At 32.4% G+C, this 24,069-nt stretch overlaps 1 protein-coding gene across 1 annotated transcript; it reads left to right on the forward strand.

Moving 5' to 3' along the window:
• Nucleotides 1–18,061: 18,061 nt before the first annotated feature.
• LOC115718449 (heat stress transcription factor B-4d) lies at nucleotides 18,062–20,958 on the forward strand. Its single transcript, XM_030647232.2, has 2 exons — nucleotides 18,062–18,613; nucleotides 20,005–20,958. Exons 1-2 carry the CDS (start codon nucleotides 18,341–18,343, stop codon nucleotides 20,758–20,760), a joined length of 1,029 nt encoding a protein of 342 aa, XP_030503092.2. The 5' UTR covers nucleotides 18,062–18,340; the 3' UTR covers nucleotides 20,761–20,958.
• Nucleotides 20,959–24,069: the final 3,111 nt, after the last annotated feature.

Raw genomic sequence — 24,069 nt, forward strand, 5'->3', positions numbered from 1 at the left:
GAATATTTATTATTTACAATACATTAAATTTTATTTAAATAAAACCTTAATAATTTTTTTTTTATTTTTCACTTTGGACTCTCGAAAAATGTAAGTGTCCTAAGTACTGACTTAGCCCACCGTAAGACCGACCTAGTTGTAAGTAAGATTAATGAAATTTTTATATCAACATTAATTGACGTATTAAAGAAGTAATTCGTTCATACAATATTTTATATACGAGAAATGCTAAAGGGCACCAGTGGTGCTTAACACTCTCCTATGTGTCAATATCGCTATTGGTTCAACCAAGTATCGAGTCTCATATAATTTAATATAATAATTTTTAGGGAATATCGCTAGCCAATCGCAATGCGACATGTCGAGAAGGTGCTAGGCACCAGTGGTGCTAGGCACCAGTGGTGCTAGGCACCAGTGGTGCCTAATAGCAATGCTCTTTTATATACGGTATATGAGAGTTTCTAATAAACACTAACACAGATACTAACAACGTTGACACCGTCGTCAAAAATTTATACATATAACAATGCATAACTAATTAATTACAGTTAATACAGTGTAACTAATTAATTCCAGTTAATACAGTGTAAAATACATTACAAGAAACATGAATTCTCCCGGTCCTTTCAAAATTGGGCCAAAAAAATGACTTTTGCCAACGTTAACCAAAAATGCGGATAAAAATGTTGAGTTATACTACTACCACCAATTTTCGTGGACAATAAAGCACACTGGCAAAAGTTATTTTTTCCGGTGCAGTTTGCAAAAAAGTGCGGGTACAACTAGATTCCCTTTTGCCAGCACCAACTAATTAATTATAGTACCGTTTCATATCAAATGTTTATACAATGCCAAATCATATAATGCCTAAGCCTATACACATCCAGAGCTAGCCACCACCACCACCACCATTTGCACTGCAAAACATCAAGAAATTAATACCCCAATTGTACAAATATACTCATCCCAACCCCAATCCTGTCCCTGTGGACCCTTAGCCTCGTCGTCCACCATTATTACCTCATCACTTAACAGAGTGACATAAACAGAGAAATTGATCATAGAAGCTAAATTTTTTGTTTTTTTTTTTTAAAAAAAAATATATATCAACTTATTCACACATCCATTTAAAACCTACACTAAGACTTCTCTTATTAGCGTGGCTTAAAAATTGATATTTATTACTTAAGTTTTCGTATCAAATCAACGTAAGAAATAAGCATAATGTACTTTCTTTTTAGTACATTTATTGTGGAGGAGGCCGTTAATAATAGTTGCTAGATTTTCTTTTATAAGATTAGGAATCATTATAAAAATCTAACAAAAATGCAAGTTCCTCAATTATGAGTTTTTATGGTACATATGCAAACACGTACACTCTTCTACGTACATGTATGTGTTGCACAATGATTGGTTGGTCCTCTCAATAGGAAACCTTTTGGTTTTGAAGGAATCTTTGTGTTGGTGACTACCATGAGTCCTCTAATAAGGGCCTTAGCCAATCTCCCCCAAACCCCAAAATGAATAAAAATAAATAAAATAAAAAAAAAATGAAAAGATGGAGATCAGAATGAGAAATTGAATAATTAGGAAGATTCTATTCCAAATTAATATGACCGACTTATTCAGTGTTCAGAAAATTTGCAGCACAGTACATGTTGCACTTTACATCACATAGTGCATATATTTCTTCATCTCACCATGTGACCTAATATACTATTATTTTCATTTTTAAATATTGGAGATCTAGAGAAGAAAAATGCACATACACACAAGGATAGCTACTCTAGAAAGAGAAGGCTATTTTGTCTTATAGTACCAATGTAGCACAAATATAGATGCATGGCATGTGAATGAGAAAATCTCAGATATAAAAGAAGTGTTTTATGTAAAAAAAAAAAAATAAAGTTGTGTGGCAGCTTTTAATTCAAATAATAGAGTAAATAAGGTGTATGAACCTGTTCATCAAACAGTTCGCACTGTAAAAATCATTGGTACTGTATCACTCCATAAAAATACCCTTTAAATTTTTTTATGGTACGGTTAAACCGTCGAGAATTTAAAAAAAAAAAAAAACCGATTTTTCTGCCATTAATTCTATATTTTCCCTCATTTTTTCCTCTATTAACTTTATAATTTTACCTAAATTAAAATAAAACAACTAATTAATTTTTTTACAATAACAACTAACTTTAAAACAAATTAAATTTATATAATAACAAAATAAATATATATAATAAATAAAAAAGTATATAAATAAATAAATGTATTTATACCGAGCTTGGAGAGAAAGGGAGATTGACGGGAGGTGGTGGTGGTCCGACGTATGAGACGAAGATGAGAGGGACACCAACAGGAGGTGGTGGTAGTCCGACGTATGCGACGAAGAGTAGATGGAGACCGACGGGAGGAGGGGTGGGTGGAGATCGATGGACGAGAGAGACAAGAAGAAATGGAGATCTAGAGAGGGAGGAAGACGGCGATTGAGGAGGGCGATGGTGCGGAGGCTTCGGTGGGGTTTTGGAGAGTTAAGATTTTCGTTTTAGGGTGTGGGTAATGGAAAAGAAATAGGTGAGAAGATATAGGTGAGCATGTGGGAAATAAAAAAAAAGTAGGTGGACACGTGGGAAATGTGGCAAGAAGTAGATGATGATTTTTCAATGGACCCTTATAGGCGACGGTTAAAACCGTCGCCTATAAGGGTCCATTAAAAAATTGCATTTTATTAAAAAATGTCGCCTATTTTGTTTACTACAATTTTAAACCGTCGGGAATACTAGATTTTTCCCGACAGTTTTAAATAGTTACTTAACTTTTTTAGCGACGGTCCCCGAAGAAAAATCGTTTTTAGGACCGTCACGAATTCTGATATTTGTAGTAGTGACAGTTCAAACCACGTTACACTATATATTATAAAGTTACTAATTTTTATAATATGATTTTTAATTTTTTTTATATTAAAAACAAATATATATATATATAATATATGTATATGATACATTATTTTTTTGAGATAATTTAATATAATGATTTAGTGACTAGTATTATGGTATGATGTTAAAACTTTAATAAGATTTTTTTTGTTTGTACTGTTAAAACTTTATAGATTGATTTTTAAATTTTTATTATAATATTCGATAATAATGGTAGTGTAAACTGCTCAAACTGTACTGCGCTACACTGTATTTTTGTAGTGTGATTTTTGCAATTTTAAGATCTTGCGGTTATGGGTAAAAATCGGTCGGTTATGGTCGATTTTTACAATTTTATAACCGACCGGTCGGTTACGGTTTTTTTTTTTTTTTTTTTTTACGGAAACCGTAACCGACCGTTTAGAAATTATAACTGTATAAAACCGACCGTATAGTTTTTGGCGGTTTTTTGGTTTGGCAGTTTTGGACGGTTTTTGGCGGTTTTTTAGTTTAACCATTTTTTTATTTCAAAAATCGAAACCAACCGCCATGCCAAAAAAAACCGAAACCGAAACTGAAACCGACCGCCAAATTCGGTGATGACATGGAACCGAAAATTCGATTATGGTCTGGTCGGTTTGATGGTCGATTTCGGTTTATTGGTTTTTATAAACACCCCTACTTGCGGTGCAGTTTGGAAAATTACAACTCGCACTACTCGCACCGCAAACACCCCTAATTGAAAGTTTATTAAAAGACTTGGCCAAAGAAGATAGCAAGTAGTTTTTTCTAATTAAATTTTCACTTTGCTTAAGACCAACTTAATAGTCTATTAAATGTAATTATGAAAGTAATAATTTAGTTGTGAAAGCGTTATTATTACGCACGTGTAGTGTCCAATACTATCGAGTTTACAAATGATTAATAATATTTTAAATATTTATTTAATTAACATATATGACCTAATACTCAGGAGCAAGGCTCTAACACCCTAACGTCTAGGGACCTTATATGTGTGCTTTTGGAACAGAGCCTTGTAATAGTAGATTAACTATTTAATCAAATCCGTGATAATAGTAAATACTTCACCAAAACAAATTCATAGCAATAAATAGGATGACATCGCTAAAAATTTGTTTCAGCAATCCCCTCTTACAAAAGTTTTACAAAAGCCCTATATACATAAGTAAGTCAATACACATCAGGTGCAGCCCAAAACATCTCTTGGCAACTCGACTACACAAACCAAATAAGTCGATATGTATATTATTGTAGAAGACTGTCATCTCATGGTTGCCCTAGTTTCCCTTTGCCCTTACTTACACCACAAAACACCTGTGAATCACAAAGACTCAGCAAAAAAAAAAAGTAAAGAATAAATACATGTCAATGAGATAACTAAATCAGAATAATAATATAATTAAACAGTAATACACAAATACTTGTCTTAAAAGACAAGCTATAACTGTTACTTCACAAAGTAACTATTTCTATTGTTGCCTAATAAAACAATCCTGATGCCCTAAGTTGGCATCTACTCATCTCTTGTTGCCCAATAAGGCAATGTTAATGCCCTATCTTAGCATCCATATACCTTTGTCATTGTCTAATAAGACAATCGCCAGGTAAGAAACTTAATAACTGTTTCAATTGACGTCATGACTTTACTTTGCTTAATGGTAATCTCTATTTCTTTATCTCGATCATAATCGAGTCATAACGATTATAATCATATCTTGACATGCTATGTGGTACGAATGTCCTTTTTTACCTCAAGTTCCAATTCAAGAATGTCGGCCGGCCCAAAATAGTGACAAATCAACGATTCCGAACCCTATATCACAATAACAAAAAAGAACAATCAAACACTTGACCTAACCTATTCCAGGTCTTTAATTCATCACCATAAGTTCCCCTATTGATCACTAGGGTACCAATACCCTAAACATTGTGAAAACATAAAAAAATGGGGTTCCTAGCATCACCAAAAAGGTAAGTTATTTAGAAAATTACAAGTTGTTTTAAGGGTTTCTTGCTAAAAACGATCTCTCAGTTTTCCAAAAATGGTCTACCATTTTTCCAAAAACGGTCTACCATTTTCTATAGGAAATAAAAACCCCGAGTTTCAACATCTCCAAACTCCACCAATACCTAATTAAATAATTTCAAACATCACAAAACAGTTATACAATATCATTATAACAATCTATTGATAGAAATTAAAATCATACCCAAACATGAAAGATGCCATAAGAGCTCAAGCTTTGAGTTCAGAAACTCAAACTTGGCTCTCACCTCACTACAGTTGTACACTTATCAAAAGAACATCAAAAACACTTCCATTCCATCCTAGAAACAAAACCAAAACCCTACTTATATCACAACAGCTACAGAACAAAAGTCAACTCCCCAAAGCCTAAAGGTTTTCATGAAACTTAAGTGAAAAAAACTAAAACCCTTACCTTATGCTTCCTCTTCAAGCTAGGCTCACCTACTAGCTGCTACTAGGGCTTGAGGAGCTGGAATGGACAAAAAAAAAGACAAAAAAAAGGTTTGTTGCTTTGATTTTTCTTTGGTCAATAGAGGGGAAAAAGACAAGGTGTTGCTTTGTTTTGTTTTTTTTTAACTTATCAACTTATATATACATATTAGCTCAAAAAAAAAAAAGAATTAAAAGAAAAAGAGAAAAAAATAATAATAAAAATAAAAATAATTAATTTAATTAAAAAAATATTAATTTTTTCCATTCTTAACTATTAAGAAATCTCTAACCCTAGGGAATTCGGTCAACATGAATACCACCAAAATACCTGGTAATTCTAAAACTACCTTAGCTGAACAATCTCACTAATATGACTAACTAAAAGTGTTGTGATATATTAGGCCTCCGATCTGGTCTCTAAGGAAGCCAAAAAAAAAATATTATTCCACAAATAACATACATCATACCCACATAGTCCAATAAAATCTCTGTAATTAATAAATTACGCTTATTTATCCACTTATGGCAAAATTTCTTAATTCACGCTGAATTAGATTAGTAGGATCATAATCCTACTCATCATACCCTAATTAACTTTTGATTATAATAAGTCCTTATTATTCATAATTAGGTTTTTGGGATATTACAACTATCATCTCCTTATCGAAATTCTGTCCTCAAAATTTACCTGAACAACTCAAAACACTGCTTCTGCATCTGCCACTCTAACTCCTAAGTTGCTTCTTTGACCTTGATGTTTCTCCACAATACTCTAACTAGTGGAATTGTCTTGTTCCGGAGTACTTTCTCTTCTCAGTCCAAAACCTAGACATGTTATTCCTCATATGATAAGTCTATCTAAAGCTCAATATCACCATAACTCAAAATATGTGTAGGATATGACACGTACTTCCTAAGCATAGAGATATTAAATAGGTTATGCACTCTAAATAACGTAGGAGGTAAGGCTAGCCAATAACCTACCTAGCCTACCCATTCCAGTATCTCAAAATGACCAATTAATCTAGGGCTTAGTTCCCCTTTCATCTTGAATCTACATATCCCTTTCATATGCAATACTCAGAAATATTGAATATCCTAGGGCTCCACATTTAGACCCGCGAACCCAAAAAACACGACCACCCGCCCCGACCCGTTGCCAAAAAAATTGATCCCCTTAAAACCCGTGTAATTGGGTCAGGTTCAACCCAAAAAAGACTCCAAACGGGTTTCAGGTTCGGGTTTTGTTAATTGGTTTTTTTTTTTTTTTGGGTTATAACCCGTAACCCGATACTGTAATCTCTTTAATATTTATCTCTACTTTTTTTTTATATATATGATACATATACTTAATTATTAATTTAATATTATTTCAAAAAGTAAGCCTATAATATTAATGCCTAACCTATTACCTATTCGTATTCTTTCCAAGAGGCTTCCATGACCAATCAGTGAATAGTAATAATATTTAATATTACTTTTTGAAGTTGACGTGAGTAAATAGTAATACTATGTTGGGTTTTATGCCCTAAATAAAACTCTATTTCAATGTAATCCAGATTATTCAATATCAATAAAGTAACAGAAGTATTTTTCATTCATTTGTGTATGTTTTGGTTCACTTAATCAATTGTTTGTCTATTTGATTTATAAATTCATCCAAACCCCTTTCACATACTTGATCATGTTTATTGTGTTGTCAACACAGTGAAAAGTAAACATGACTATGTGAATAAAGGATTCCTAGATTTATCAGAACACTGGGTTTTACTGATATGGCAATCTACAACAGAGTTTACTTGCATTTGGAGAAATGCTATGTTCTTTTCAGAACATTGGTTAAAGTAAAGCTCAGCTTGGATGCATAGAGTATGCATTGGAATGGACCGATATTGAACTTTGAAATAGATTTATAAAACTTACCATAAATATCTATTCAATTCAATATCACTAAGTTGATCCTAGATCACATGATCGAAATCTTGATATGGTTAGGCTCAATCTCAAGAGTGTTATTCGTGTTCTTTGATTTGTTAGTTAAGCCTACTTTTGGGTCAGGGTGATACGTACATTTTGGGAACACGGTAGTGCGATTGAGTGGGAGCGCTGACATAAATATGGAATCTATAGCTTCTATCTGGCGAATAGTAAGCAAAGGGTGATTTCCTTCGAGCTTAACCAAACGAGATAAATGATGGAGTACTCATTTCACTTAGTTGAAATATCATTTATACAGGGTTAAGTGTTTTAAGGATAAAATACATTGTAGGGTGTTACGGTAATTAAGTCCCTTTACAGTGTAAATAGTCCATATAGAGGATCATTGATCACATTAGGATTATAACAATGGGAACTAATGATGTGTCTGTATGGTGGAACATATAGAGCATTCTATATACTGAGAGTGCAATTCTAAGTTCCATGTGTGGATTCAACGAAGAATTAATAAGTCAGTGAATTTAAGTAGTAAATTCTAGATCTGCTTATTGGAAGCTCGGATATATAGACCCATGGTCCCCCCACTAGTTGAGATAATATTACTTGTAAGACTCATTTAATTGATTTTAATTAATCAATTATAATTCTCAAGTTAGACTGTGTTTATTTGAGAATTTATCACTTATTAAGGGCAAAACAGTAAATAGAGATTTTGAAGGGTATATTTATTAATTAGGAAACTTTAATTAGTTTTATTATTAATAAATAAATAAATGACAATATATTATTTGATAATCAATTTTAATTATTAAATAATTAGATTTGACATTTATGTGGTTGAACAAAGGAATTGGCAGTTTTTGACAAAATAGGAAACTATCAATGTAGGAAAAGGAAAGTTGGAAAAGTGGCAAGCCTTGTTTCCACAATGCCTAGGCTGGCCACTATGCTTCCCTTTTCTCATTGATTTTACAATTTTAAAATGTCAATTAATTCAACCATAGCCCTGGGTGGTCTTCTATAAATAGAAGACAAAGGCTTCAGTTTTGAATACACATTATTCTGACAGAATTTTCTCACTCAAAACTCTCTCTGAGCCACCACCCTCTCTCTCTCTCTATTCCTTCACTGTTTCAAAATCTATAAGTGTTAGAGTAGTGCCCACACACATCAAGTAATTCCTCAATCATAGTGAGGAAGGCTGTGTAGAATTCAGAAACAACAAAGAAGGACTATTGGGCTCAAATCTTGATTATACTCTGAGACAGAAAGGAATCAAGGGTTAGAGATCTGAGTGGGAGGAGACATATATTCCACTGCACCCAATGTAAGATTTCTGATACTTTTATGTGTTTAATTTTCCATCGTTTTAGAAGTTCATATTTAGGTTGTTAAATCAACATACTTGTGAGTAGATCTAAGTTCCTGGTAAAATAACTTCCAACATACTATTTTTTTAATAATATTCAATTTTCAAACAGAAGTTCAACTGGCGCCTGCCTATTCGTCTTCACTTCAAGTCAGTGGACTGGAACTAGACTCGTCGACCGTCGTCACCGACTCACCCTCACCAGTCGACTCGAGTCGTCGTCACCCACACCTAGTCACAGAGTCACCCACCCTTACATTAAACCATTACCATGCACGGTAGGCACACACGCTTCTTCTTCTCCAAAACCAGCGACGGAGATGGTTCTCTTCTCCGGCGGAGTCGCATCCCAGAGCAGTTGGCTCAATTCATTTCAGCCTTCGGGCTTAGCCCAATAGGACCCGAACTCGACTACACCCGACCCACAATAGCTTGACCAGATACCCGACGCACCCGAACACCCAAATACCAGGTTCGGTTGTGCATTTCCAAGATTCGAAGCCCGAAAACCCGAACCTAAAACCCCAAAAACCCAAAAATCCGACCCGTGTGCACCCCTAGAATATCCCACTAGGAACTCGATATCCCTACACTTCAGATCAGCATAGCTTTTCTGTCTGCTTTGTGAAGCAAGCATACGAGATCAAATATTTTGAATGGCTTCACTTGTCCTCTGAACTACTTCGGGTCCAATATACCTCCTCTCAACGGCTTCATCCCAGTGAATAGACGATTGACATTTTCTCTCATATAACATCTCGTAAGGTGACATGCCAATGGTACTCTAATAACTATTATTATACAAGAACTCAATCAAGGGTATAAACTTATTCCAAAAACCTTTAAAATCTATCACACATGCTCATGACATACCTTCAAATGTCTGAATAGATCTACATCAAATAGGGATAAATTTACTGTCCTACCCTTCAATGTATTTTATCTTTGAAATACTTAGCTACCTATAAATGATATTTAAGTAAACTAATATAATTACTGAAATAAGATCTCAATCATTTATCTATATTAAGCCAAGCTCGAAGAAAATCATCGTTTTACTTTTAAATACTTATAGAAGCTATAGATTCCATATCCATGATTAGCGCTCCCACTCAATTATACTATCATATTTCCAAGATGTAAGTATTCGCCTGAACCATTGGTTAGCTTTCACGAACAACTCTAAGATCATAAATAATACAATTAAGATCGAACCTAACTATAGGATTAAGATCTATTGACCTAAGATCAACCAGTGATATTGACTTAGAAAGATTTAACAGTAAGTTTACGATATCTTATCTAAGTTCAATATCGATTCAATCTGATGTATACTCCATACATCCGATACTAGCATACTTTACCAATACTCTGGAAAGGACATAACATTTATCCAAGGTGTAAGTATACTTTATTGCTGATTATCATGTCAGTTTAAATCCTATATACTGACAAATCATGAGACTTAAACTTTGAAATATATAATCATGGTGATATTCCACTGTGTTGACAACGCTATCGTCATGAATAACTATATGTTCTGAATTTAATAAAATTTATACATTAAATATTTAATCATGAAATAAATCATGTGAACATATAAAATGATTTATGATCTTTTATTAATTAGTAAATCTGATTATATTAAAATGATTTTTATTTAGGACACGAAACCTAATAATAGTCCCACTTAACCACCTATAAAAAGTATCCAACAAACTATCATCTGGTGGAATAAGAGGATCAAGCGGCGTAGAAGGCTTGATTTTTCTTTTCATTTTAGTATAGTTTTTAAACCAAGTAGGCTTGTTTCTCTTCCTCTTTCAAAATTGAATCCCCTCTGGTGGTTCTCTAAGGCCAGTACCTCACCCTGTGATTGGCTGTCAGCTATGGAAATAATGGTGGCATCCACTGGAGTACATGGATCCTCATCAACATAATAATCATACCCATCAGGGAACACATCAACATATTCTTCCATGGGATGTGATGGGGTTCGTGCATCTACTGAAGGATTTGGTGTTGGATCTGTTGCAGGCTTATTCTGTAATGTACTCAAAATCACCTTGAGCTGCTCCATATGTAATAAGGTTCTAGCCAACCTCAGTTCTAGGTGGCTAGTCTAGTATGCCTCCTTCAACTCAACTTGACAAGCGTAAAGACCCTTCTGCTTAGCCTCCATCCTATCTAATCTCTGTACTAAATTTTGGTACTTCGCACGATCGAGCCCTAAAGATGATGCAACAAGTTCAGGTTTTGGCTCAAGAAAAGTAGTAGATTCGATATGTTTTGCTACTTTTCTTTTGCTTAGCTTTGAAAATAGCAGGGTGATGGGTGTCATTTTCAGACTGCGTCTCATTGATACCCATCTCAATCACTATCTCAGCATGGTTGTAAGTGATTTTTCTGGCATACATTCTTGATTTTGATGAGGACATAACCATCTCATAACAATCAGTTTTTGTTTAAGAAAGAAAACAAACTAAAGGATAATATCCAATCCAGAACATATCGGCAACCAATCGAAAATCTATCAAGAAATAGACAGAACACAATAGATGAAAAAATACAGCTTATCATCGAGAACCAATCCATAACCAATCAAGAAAGAGAGACATAACACAATAGGTGCAAAAGCACATAACTTATAATTAAAAATGTATCGAGAACCCGTCAATAACACATTGACATAGAAAAAATGAAAAATTTCAAACATAGCTTATATATTATTGAAACACAATTGTCAAATAGTCAAAAACACATTGATAACCTATCATTAAATAGAGAGACTATATAAATCATGCAAAGTTTTAGCAAAAAGATAGCAACATACTATCAAAAATTAAACAATACAATAATAGTAGAAATAAAATCATACCCGGCCGTTTAGAAAATATTGGACCAAGTATTTTCTTCAAATTGTCAACACTTCCACTAGTTTCCTTGCTACTTTAGCTAAGTATTCTAGGTACCTGAATAACATGCTTCACATTGAACTTCTTTCCAATTTATAAAATTTTCTCTTTGGCCCAATATTGTAATGTCAGTGCGTAGCCATAAAATGTGTACTTCGCCTCAATAGCATTCTTCTTGTCTATATTAGCCTTCATTTTTAATATGTCTTTGTGCACATAAGACATAATTCTGCTAGAAGATCTTTTCCCCCAAAGAATTTGGAAAAAGAAGCTAATATCCTCAACAAAACTCAGTATACCACTCGTAATATATGTGTTCTTCGCACGATCTATGAGAAATCCCTTCGCAAACAAGCACAACCCTAGCAGTTCAAGAATTGGTCGTAAATATGTCCCATCTTCACGTTTCCAGACTTGTTGAAATAAAGATTCAACGATTAGTCATGTCCAATGTGAGCATTCTTCTCCTCATCTGATGGACCTTGCATGAAATTCAGGCTAGTTATGAGAGCGAACTCAACCACGCCAAATCTTGCCTCATTTTTGCTAATGTACAATCTTAATTCTTCCGCCTTCTCAACTTGAACCTTCATTTTTTGCAACATCAATTGGTGCAACAAAATTGAAGAGAAAACAGAAGTTTCAGCCTTCCAAAATTAGCCGAAGGGATTCCCTACACCCTGTCAATTAAGTCTTCATGTTTTTCAAACTGATCAATGATAGTATTGAATATTATACTCCTCCCATAATCACATGGCTGTAAAGTGGGTTGAAGTAGGAGCAATAAGCTTTGGAGCTATTTGTAATAAAAAAAAAATAAAAATGTTATTTTTTTTACAATAAATAGAAACAATCGATTTGTCATTGAGAACCAGTCGATAACCCATCGACAACAATGTAAAATCAAACATGACAACAAAGATATTCAATAGTAAATCATATCAAGAACATATTAAGAATCCATCGATAACCTATCGACATTAACCAAACATGGAAACATGAAAACCGATGCTTATCCAATCGAGAGCCCATCGATAATCTATCGACAATGACCATACGTAACAATAAAAATCAATGCATAATCCTATTGAGAACCTATCAAAAATCAATCGACAATAACCAAACTTGCCCATTGATTGTTTACAATACTTGATCCTATTGAGAATAATTAGTCGACAATAACCAAACATGACAATAAAAAAATACTTAATCCTATTGAGAACCCATCGATAATTAGTCGACAATAACCAAACTTTATACATAAAAAAATAAATGCTTAATCCTATTGAGATAATTAGTTGAGAACAAACATTGATTCTATTTTTAGCCAACCGACACCACCAGATTGAAGTAGGAGTGTTCATAAAAATCGAAAAACCGAAACCGACCAGACCGTAACTGAATTTTCGGTTCCACGTCATCACCGAATTTGGCGGTCGGTTTCGGTTTCGGTTTTTTTGACATGGCGGTCGGTTTCGGTTTTTGAAATAAAAAAATAGTTTAACTAAAAAACGGTCAAAACCACCAAAAACAGCCTAAAATCGCCAAATCAAAAATTGTCAAAAACCGTACAGTCGGTTTTATACGGTTATAATTTCTAAACGGTTGCTTACGGTTTTCGTAAAATAAAAACCGTAACCGACCAGTCGGTTATAAAATTGTAAAAACCGACCATAACTGGCCGATTTTCACCCCTAGATTGAAGAATACCATAGCCACCATAAAAATCCTACAAAAGCCATAGAAAAATCCTATGGACACAATGCATTTTAATACAAACAATGAGAAATAAATCTAAATCAACCACAAGAATTGAAACACTATAAAAAGTATTATAAAAATGAACTAACCTACTTGCAGAGAAATTGTGGCTTCGACGACATGAGCTTCGATTGAGAGGCGGGCAGGGAGGATTGGGTCTTCGACCTTGAGTAGTTTTTCACGTTTTGAGGGTTTGGGTTGATGGCGGAGCAAGACAGATAGAGAGTGGGGTATCGGGTGTTGGGGGGCTTTGCTTGGGTCTGCGTTGGAGTCACCGATGTTTGAGCTTCTCCGACTACGAGAGAGAGAGAGAGAGAGAGAGAGAGAGAGAGAGAGAGAGAGAGAGAGAGAGAGAGAGAGAGAGAGAGAGAGAGAGAGAGAGAGAGAGAGAGAGAGAGAGAGAGAGAGAGAACGTTTGGATTTCCTAGTTGCATCAGAGTATTTTTATTTTTTGAGTCTTTTTGAAATAAGGAGGGTAATTTGGATAAGTGTAGAAATTAGTAGGATTAAATGGTATAACATATATTTAGGGAGTATTTTTTAATAATTGGGTGGTTTTTTAAATATGGCAAATAAAATTTCTCTTCAATTATTATTATCTTTTTTAAAGAAATTTCTCTTCAATTATTAATAATTTTAAATGGTCTGACATTACACCTCATGTATATCAATCTCTTTAAAAAGGGTTTCAAAAAAAAATCTTTAAAAACAAAAAATAAAATACATCGTAGTCATGTTATTGTTACACATAAAAAAAAAACAAACTTAATTTATTATTATTATATGCCAGGCCCGAAAGAGTGAGTAGATCAATAAAGCCAAATTATTAGAAATTATTATTAAGCAATAATATTAAGAGTCCCTATCTCACCCCATTCCCAAAACATTCAACAAAATATTATTGTGTATTTATGAGTTAAAAGTACTCATGTTCTAGCCATAAAAAAAAAACTCAATTCTCATGAATACGAACTAGCTTTGAGAAATATAAAAATTAAATAAAATAAAATTATATATAAAAAAAAAAGGTCGAGATATAGAAAGTGTCTTCTTGAAAAGCATCACTATTTACTTATTATATGGGGAAATGTGGTCCCCCAGTACACAGAGGAATCTTAAGGAACCGTGCATTCAAATAGATTAATCTTAGTATATATTGATTTCAATACATAGCAAAGAAGAAAAAAAAATTATTATATTTTTTTTGAAAGGGAAAAAAAGAAAATTTGTATTTATGCACAATATTTTTCTGTCAAAAAGAAGTGGCATTTAAATATAATTATAATTAATAAATTATACAAATAAAATACTTATAATCATGACAATTTGTCACTAACATACACTACATACTTATTTCATTATTAAAAAAGAAATACACTAGATATTCTTTCTTTTTCTTAAAATCCTAACATATGCATACTTTGAGTCAATACTTTGACCAAAAAAAATTCAATAACAACATTATTATCATGACGATGAGATTTTTGTTAATCACACTCAATTAAGTTAATGAAAAGATTGCATTGTGTGGCACATAATTTTTTTAATCTGTAGACTTTGTTTTAAATTAATGTCTCCAATATATGTGTATTCCTTTATTAACATAATGTTAATTATTTTATAACAAATAATATTTGGGTAAGAAAGAGGCTTTTTTCCAGAAGAGAGAGAGAGAGGATCTTCTATTAAGAAAATACTTTCCAACACTCTCTTTTATGTCACGGGTGTGCCTTGTTCTGTACAAAGAAGTATATATGAACAAGGGTTTAGGAATGTTCCTAGCTACTACCATATATATATATATATATATATATTAAAATATATATATATATATATATTAAAATATATATATATATATATATATATTCATTTTATAAGATAAGGGAAATCCATAACGTGGGGTTCTATCATGTGCGCACCATTTTTTGTTCTAACAAAATATATGATTGCAGATAAGGATATATATAGAGAGAGATTAAAAGAAGCTTTCAATTTATATTAATATAATATATTTTGAGTTTCGCAAATACTAGGGATCAAATGTTGTCAGAAAATATTATATTGATGTTCTTGGCTTGGCTAATATACAATACATGCAGGTGTAGTAGAGTACAATATAGACAATATTGTACGAAAAGAAAGAAAGGAAAGAGACAAAGCAGTGTGTCAAGAACACTTCTTCTACTTATGGCCGAAATCAATAATAGGTACATCACACAATTTTTTAATAATCAATTTTATAATGATAACATATAAATAATAAAAGAATGCATTAAAACCATTGTACGTATACAATATATACTTAAGTATAATGTTTTTTTACATTGGATTTAATTATTTTTTAACTGATTTTTTTTTTTTCTTTTATACTTACAGTAGGATTTTTATTCAAGGACTATATATTTAAAGCTCGTTCCCTAAAATTAAAGGGAAAAAAGGAGGAGAAAAAGAGAGGATAAAAGGGAAACATCATGATTCATGTTAGCTTAGCTGTGTTTCCATCCAAAAAGTAGTTTATATATATATATATATATATATAACTTTAGGTACGATCATCTTTCTTGGTTATTTGCCTTTTTCTTTTATATTTATTTCTTATTTTTGTGAATGAAGTCAATAAAAAAATTCGTAATTTTCTAGTCTATTACATATTCTTACAAAGTGGTTGACGGCCATATATAGTACTACTAGTAGTGGCTATATATAGTGAATCTAGAGACACATATTCTGCTATGCAAAAGCTAGCCTAGGCACACGAGTAGGTCATTGGTCATAGTCTCCCTACACTACGACCATTATTCATTATGTATATATTATAAAGACATGTATTTATAACTTTATATATACGTATTTTACCCACGCACCAACCAATCTCAAATATAGAGGAATGTATTTTGTGGTACATTAAATGAGTCTTATGGTATATTAGATAGGTCTCAGGGTATATGTTACTATTTTTTTAACCCTAATTACCCATAAATCAACCCCAGCCCTCAGATCAAATAACTCTCCCATCTAACTGTCGTACATCATGAAGTACATTCCGTGAAAGTACATAACGGAAAAAAATCGTGTCTCTATATATATTTATAAGCTATTGTTGAAGACAAATCGCTTTAATCTACGGTTGCGATGAGTTCTGCATCCAACGGTGTGGCTTGTAATATTAAACAACTATAAAAATAACTTTTTGGAATAAAATATCTTTATGCGAACGGCCTCTAAACTTTGAGCGACCCAAAGGTATAATAGAGTTTTTATTTCTTTCTTTGTTGCAATCTATGCATTTATAATATAAAAATAATCTCTTTTTTATTTAATTTTTAAAAGAAGATGCAGAAGCTAGCCAAGGCCTATAAACTAAAGTTCTTAATTAGTTTCTTGATCTAGAGTCCTTAGGTCATGTACAATTCAAACTCTATTTATCTTTTGATCTAGGAATTTATCGCTACTATATTAGCATCTCCAAAACATTTTATTTTTTAGCTAAATTTTAATTAGCTAATATAATTGAAAAGTTAAAATATATAGAGCTATTTTTCATTAGGTATTTTTTGGTTCCAATCATGTTTTTTATTTTAGTTACTATTTGATCATTATTTTTTTTGAATGATACTATATATTTGATCATTTTAGTAATACTTTATAATTTAAATTTGTTAAATATATATAAATTAAGTTAATAAATAATAAAAAAGCAATAGTGCTTTGTATTATATTCAAAAAAATTTAGCAAAAAAAATTAGTAGAGAGCTTCCCTAAAAACTCCCTAATCATTCTTTATTATGGAGTCATTTTTTGTATACTATTAGAGCTTAATTTTTTTAAATCTCACTTCTTATTTTAGCTACAAAATGTGTCTAAAGAATATGATTGAAGATGCTCTCAACTTTGTTACTATATAAGAGATATATCAGCTACAAAACTAAATTATAACTTAAACCTCTTAAAATAACACTTTAATAGACGAGGTACAATATTTCAATATTTAGCTCATAATAAATTATGTATCTCTACATAGCTAAGATTTATTTCTTAGCTAAACTCCTGTTTTTTTCAATTTTTTGTTATTATCTTTTCTTTATATATTTCATATCTACATAAAATACATAAAATAAATTAACTGAATAAAAAATATATAGTTAAATTGTGTACAGAGAAAAGAAAGTAGCTAATGTATGGTATAATTAGTGTTAATATGTGAGGTAAATTAAAAAAATTAAAAAAAAATAAAAAAAACCCTTAAAAAGGCAATTTAAAGGTTAAAAAAAGCTTATGTGCAGTGCTGCTACAGCTCGAAGCAAAAGAAATAAAGTACAAGTATACATACGTAAAGTGTAAAGATTAATGGTTAAAGTAGTATATATTTAGCTCTAGGGATATTTATTCGTGGAAGACGGAAAAGTAATCGAAGTTCGTTTACTTTAGTACCCTATTATATCTACAAATAGTACATTGTTTTCTCCTCTTTTCTTATTGATTAAATGGTAAAAGTAGTTCACATGAGCTAATGATGATCAATATATAGTATTGATTCATGTAACTGATTCGAGTGTAACAATCAAGACTTAATCAATAGCCAAATATACATATATAGTAAAAAAAAAACACTGGATCTCATCATGGTAATTAACATTTTTCACACTCACAATATATATTAACCATATGCTTCTTAAAGTTACAAAACATAATATTACATGTGAGAGAGAGAGAGAGTGAGAGAGTGAGAACGCTCTTATATTTTAGTGACATAGTCATGTTTTTGTTTCATAAAGTTGAATATCAATCATAAACGTTAGAGAGAGAGAGAGAGAGAGAGAGAGAGAGAGAGAGAGAGAGAGAGAGAGAGAGAGAGAGAGAGAGAGATGTTCATTTTGGGTGTTTAGCTAGTATTATTAGTAGAAGGAAAGTAATTAAAACATATATAATCCAAGTTTGTTGGGGTTCTTATTATATATGATCCATGGCTTTCGCAGTTGAGAGTAATAATAACATTATGAGATGCAGTGAAGAGAACATGGTATTCACAGTGGAGTCGCAGAAGGCTGTACCAGCTCCATTCCTGACAAAGACATACCAACTTGTTGATGATCCTGTCACAGACGACATTGTGTCTTGGGGTGATGATCAAACCACTTTTGTCGTTTGGAGGCCACCTGAGTTTGCTAGAGACCTTCTTCCTAACTACTTCAAGCACAACAATTTTTCAAGCTTTGTCAGACAGCTCAATACCTATGTAAGAATACTCTTATAACTTATTATTCATTACTTACATTATTACACTAAAACATTAGTATATACATCTTTCTAGCTAGTTAATAAAGCTTTATTATTCTTATTACTTTCCGAGATATTTTTTCTTCAGTTAACTTTGATTAGTGTTGACTAAATAAGTTGACTTCTATTACTTACTATTGACTCCTAATAACAATCTTTTAAGAACTGGATTTTCATTTCTGTTTTACAACAAATCTTGAAGAGGATGAAATATTTCACTTTCTATACACTTCTTTTTCCTTTAGTTAATTAATGGTTGTTTATTGCTGAAAGTAGATCGATCAGTAACTCGAAGTACTATTATTCATAAATTCAAAATAAAGTATATAAAGGAATATGCATATTATTGTGTATCATGTAATAATTAGGTACGCAACATAAATTTCTTTTTCATTTTTTTAAAAAAGGAAATTTAAAAATGTGAATATTTGCAATTGTTTTCGTTCATGGAGTTATAATGGTACGCCTGAAATAATGATAATCATTATTTAATGAACAGAGTCGAATAATATTAACTTTTCGATCTTCACGCAAGATTCTAGATCTCATTTATAAGTTTTGTCTTTATGCTGTTTAACGGCAATTTCATGACTATTTTAATTCATTGTATAGTCATACGAGATCAACTCCTTCTACACATTACATATTTGTGTTTTAATTTCTTCCCCACTAAAGAATAGAATCCATGGTGATCATTATTTTTTAACAAAAAAAAAAAAAAGAGTTATATATATATATATCATTATATCTCCATCCTCGCTCACATTTCTTTATTTGGAGATTTTTCATTAATAATTAGTCTCATTCATGACAATATGTACAAGAATTTGTACAGATATATATACTATATATATAAATATATATTTATTATATGAACATGGACCTTTTCATTTGTCTTTCACTAGAAGTTAGCATTATTGAGATTAATTTTGGGGTCCATTAGCTTGATCATAAAAGTGTAACCCAAAAAGTAAAGTTCCCCTGCAACAATTCATGGTGCTTTCTTTTTTCATTTTCTCCTCTTTCAAATCATTTCTTTGCATAAACCCTAAAACCATCATGATTGGCATTTACTATTATTAAAGTTAGAACTTTTTTCTTTCTATTAAACATATATTTATTTAACATAGAGAAGTGAGGAGGTCCAAAACCCAATAAGTTGGAATCTTAATAATTTTAATGAATATATTAAATCATTAAAAAATATAATTAATTAATAATTATTGATACCATATATAGACATATATATTTCTTTTTTTTAAGCCCTATTTCTATCCATACAAATTATTTTAACAAAAATTCATTGTTCCTTCAATCAATTTAATGATAACATTAATTTACACAATGCAGGGATTTAAGAAGATTGTAGCAGATAGATGGGAGTTTGCAAACGAGTACTTTAGAAAAGGAGCAAAACACTTATTATCAGAAATCCATAGAAGAAAAGCTTCCCAACAACAACAACAACAATATTACCAAACCATCAATAATCACCATCTTCATCTTGGCGATCAGCAACAACAACAACAACGTACCCATTTTCCCCACTTAACATTCCAACAACCTGATTATCACGACACCACTTTTGGTTGGAGCAATATTAGTCCTACTACTATTACTACTACTAATAAATTTTCAGAAATCCCTTCACCGTTACTAGAATCTGATCATCATAATAATCCAAAACCTTACGTTGATGATCATAATATTCTAACGGTTCTAACCCAAGATAACCAAAGGCTTCGGAGAAAAAACTTCATGCTCTTGTCTGAGCTCACTCACATGAAGACCCTTTACAATGACATTATCTATTTCATCCAGAACCATGTGGAACCAGTTGTGCCTAATGCAGTGGGTACTTCTGGTTCAGGTATTCTGAAGATTATGGAGCTGGGTTCTTCGTCTCTTTCTCCTGTTCGAATAAATAATCATGGTTTTGATGGTAAAGGCAAGTGTAGTGGTAGCATGGATTTTGGTAAAAGCTGTGGGGCATTAACTACTCATGAGGAGAAAAATGGGAGTAGTGGAGTTAAGCTTTTTGGGGTTTCTTTATTAAGTGGAAGAAAGAGAGTGCACCCTGAAACGACGACGGATTTATCCATTTAAGGAGATATATGTAATTGACTAGTCTAATTCATTGTATCAAATCACTACTCATCGCTAGCTTAGCTAGCTACTACTTGATCATATGCCAATATATATTATAACATTTTCATCATTTTATATGTTGAAAGAAAGATCAAGATTAATCGTTAGCATATATGAATTTTAAATGGTAATTAAATCTTCATTGTTTGTTGATGATTTTGAAATACTTGTGACATTCATATTTTAGTTATTTCCATGTAATTATAAATTAATAATGATATTAAAATAATGTTGTTACAATTGAACAATTTCTTAGAATATTTTGTATAAAATTAATTAATTGATTTTATATATAAAAAAATATTATATATTTATTATCCCTAAAAAAAATCCAATATAATTGTACATGAATTTTTGTTCTAGATATAAAAGTGCTATCAAGGGAGCACATTGCGCCCACATTTCACCTCAAGTCGAAGGAGCACATTGCACCATTTCCTACTAATGGAGCACATTGCACCTCCTGCCAAAGGAGTACATTGCACTTCCAACCGAATGAGCACATTGCACCACCTCCTACCAGTGGAGCACATTGCACCTCCAACCGAAGGAGCAAATTGCACGACCTCCTACCAGTGGAGCACATTGCGCGTACTAAGCTCACTGCTCCATCAGCTACTAAGGCATAAAGAGCTCCTCAGCTACCAAATTACCTCAAGGACCTAATTGGCACTACTACAAAAATATTTTTTTCTGACGTTTTTAAACATTCGTTTAAAGTATTCCTGTCAGTTTCTATAACTGTCGCCTATACGACCGTCGTAAAACAAGCAAAATAGGCGACGGTTAAAAATCGTTGCCTATAACAGGGTATAGGCGATTTTCCCCATTTTTTTCCTGCATTAGTTTTATAATTTTACCTAAATTAAAATAAAACAACTAATTAATTTTATTACAATAACAACTAACTTTAAAATACATTAAATTTATACAATAACAAAATAAATATATATAATAAATAAATGTATTTATACCGAGCTCGGAAAGAGGGAGACGGACGGGAGGTGGTGGTGGTCTGACGTATGAGACGGAGATGAGAGGGACACCGACGGGAGGTAGTGGTGGTCCGACGTATGCGATGGAGAGGAGAGGGAGACCGACGGGAGGAGGGGTGGGTTGAGATCGATGGACGAGAGAGACGAGAAGAAAGGGAGATCGAGAGAGGGAGGAAGATGGCAAGAGGAGAGCGATGGTGCGGATGCGTGGGTGGGGTTTTGGAGAATTAAGATTTTCGTTTTAGGGTGTGAAAATGGAGAAGAAATAGGTGGGCATGTGGGAAATAGAAAAGAAGTAGGTGGGCACGTGGGAAATGTGGCGAGAAGTAGGTAACGATTTTTTATTGGGCTCTTATACCCGACGGTTTTAAACCATCGCCTATACGGGCCCAATAAATTTTACAAATTCCAATTAAAATAGTTGCCTATTTCTGTAATTATTGTTATAAACCGTCGAGAATACTAATTTTTCCCGACGGTTTTAAACACTTACTTAATTTTTTTAGCGACAGTCTCTCAATTTAGGACCATCACGAATTTTAACTTTTGTAGTAGTGTGGCACGAACCATTAAGGGACCCGATGTTAGGTTTTATGCCCTAAATAAAACTCCATTTCAATGTAATCTATTTTATTCAACATCAATAAAGAAACAGAAGTATTTTTCATTCATTTGTGTATGTTTTGGTTCACTTTATCAATTGCTTATCTATTTGATTTATAAATTCATCTTAAACCCTTTTCACATACTTGATCATGTTTATTGTGTTGTCATCACATTGGAAAGTAAACATGACTATGTGAATAAAGTTTCCTAGATTTATCAGACACAGGGTTTTACTGATATGATAATCTACAACAAGAGTTTACTTGTATTTGGAGAAATACTATGTTCTTTTCAGAACATTGGTTAAAGTAAAGCTCAGGTTGGATGCATGGAGTATGTATCGGAAGGGACCGATATTGAACTTTGACTTAGATTTAATTAAACTTACCGTAAAATCTATTCAAGTCAATATCGCCAAGTTGATCCTAGATCAAATGATCTTAATCCTGTTATGATTAGGCTCAATCTCAAGAGGCTATTCGTGTTCCTTGAATTGTTAGTTAAGCCTACTTTTAGGTCAGGGTGATACGTACTTTTTGGGAACACGGTAGTGCAATTGAGTGGGAGCGCTAGCATAAACATGGAATCTATAGCTTCTATCTGGCGAATAGTAAGCAAAGGATGATCTCCTTCGAGCTTGACCAAACGAAAATAAATGGTGGAGATCTCATTTCACATAAGCTGAAATATCATTTATACGGGGTCAAGTGTTTTAAGGATAAAATACATAGTAGGGTGCTACGGTAATCTAATCCCTTTACAGTGTAGATCATTCATATAGAGGATCATTGATTACATTAGGATTATAACAATGGATAACTAATGATGTGTCTATATGGTGGAACATATAGAGCATTCTATATACTGAGAGTGCAATTCTAAGTTCTATGCGTGGATTCAACGAAGAATTAATAAGTTAGTGAATTTTAGTGCTAAATTCTTGATCTACTTATTGGAAGCTCGGTTATATAGACCCATGGTCCCCCCCACTAGTTGAGATAATATTGTTTGTAAGACTCATGTAATTGGTTTTGATTAATCAATTATAATTCACAAATTAGACTATGTCTATTTCTGAAATTTTCACTAAGTAAGGGCGAAATTGTAAAGAAAGAGTTAATAGGGGCATATTTGTTAATTATGATACTTTGTATAGTTCAATTAATAAATATGATAAATGACAATATTATTTAATAATTATTTATAATTATTAAATAGTTAGAATTGACATTTAAATGGTTGAATTAGGAAATTGGCATTTTTGAGAAAATCAGATACAAAAGGTGTTAAAATTGCAAAATTGCAAAAAGCAAGGCCCAATCCACTAAGCCATGGCCGGCCACCTTTGTAGGCTTTTTAAGTTGATATTTTCATTATTTTAATGCCAAATAATTCAAACCTAACCCTAGTGGAATGCTATAAATAGATAGTGAAGGCTTTAGAAAAATTACACTTCACATCAAAAAAACCTGAGCCTCCTCTCTCTTCTCTAGCCGCCACTCTCTCTCTCTCTTCTTCCTTCATATTTCGAACCTACCTTAGTGATAAGAGTAGTGCCCACACACAGCAAGCAATACCTCAATCATAGTGAGGAAGATCGTGAAGAAAGATCATCAGCAAAGGAGATTCAGCATCAAGGATTCAGAGAAAGAGATCCAGGTTCAGA

This window comes from Cannabis sativa, chromosome 2, assembly GCF_029168945.1.
Source record: "Cannabis sativa cultivar Pink pepper isolate KNU-18-1 chromosome 2, ASM2916894v1, whole genome shotgun sequence".
NCBI lineage: Eukaryota > Viridiplantae > Streptophyta > Magnoliopsida > Rosales > Cannabaceae > Cannabis > Cannabis sativa.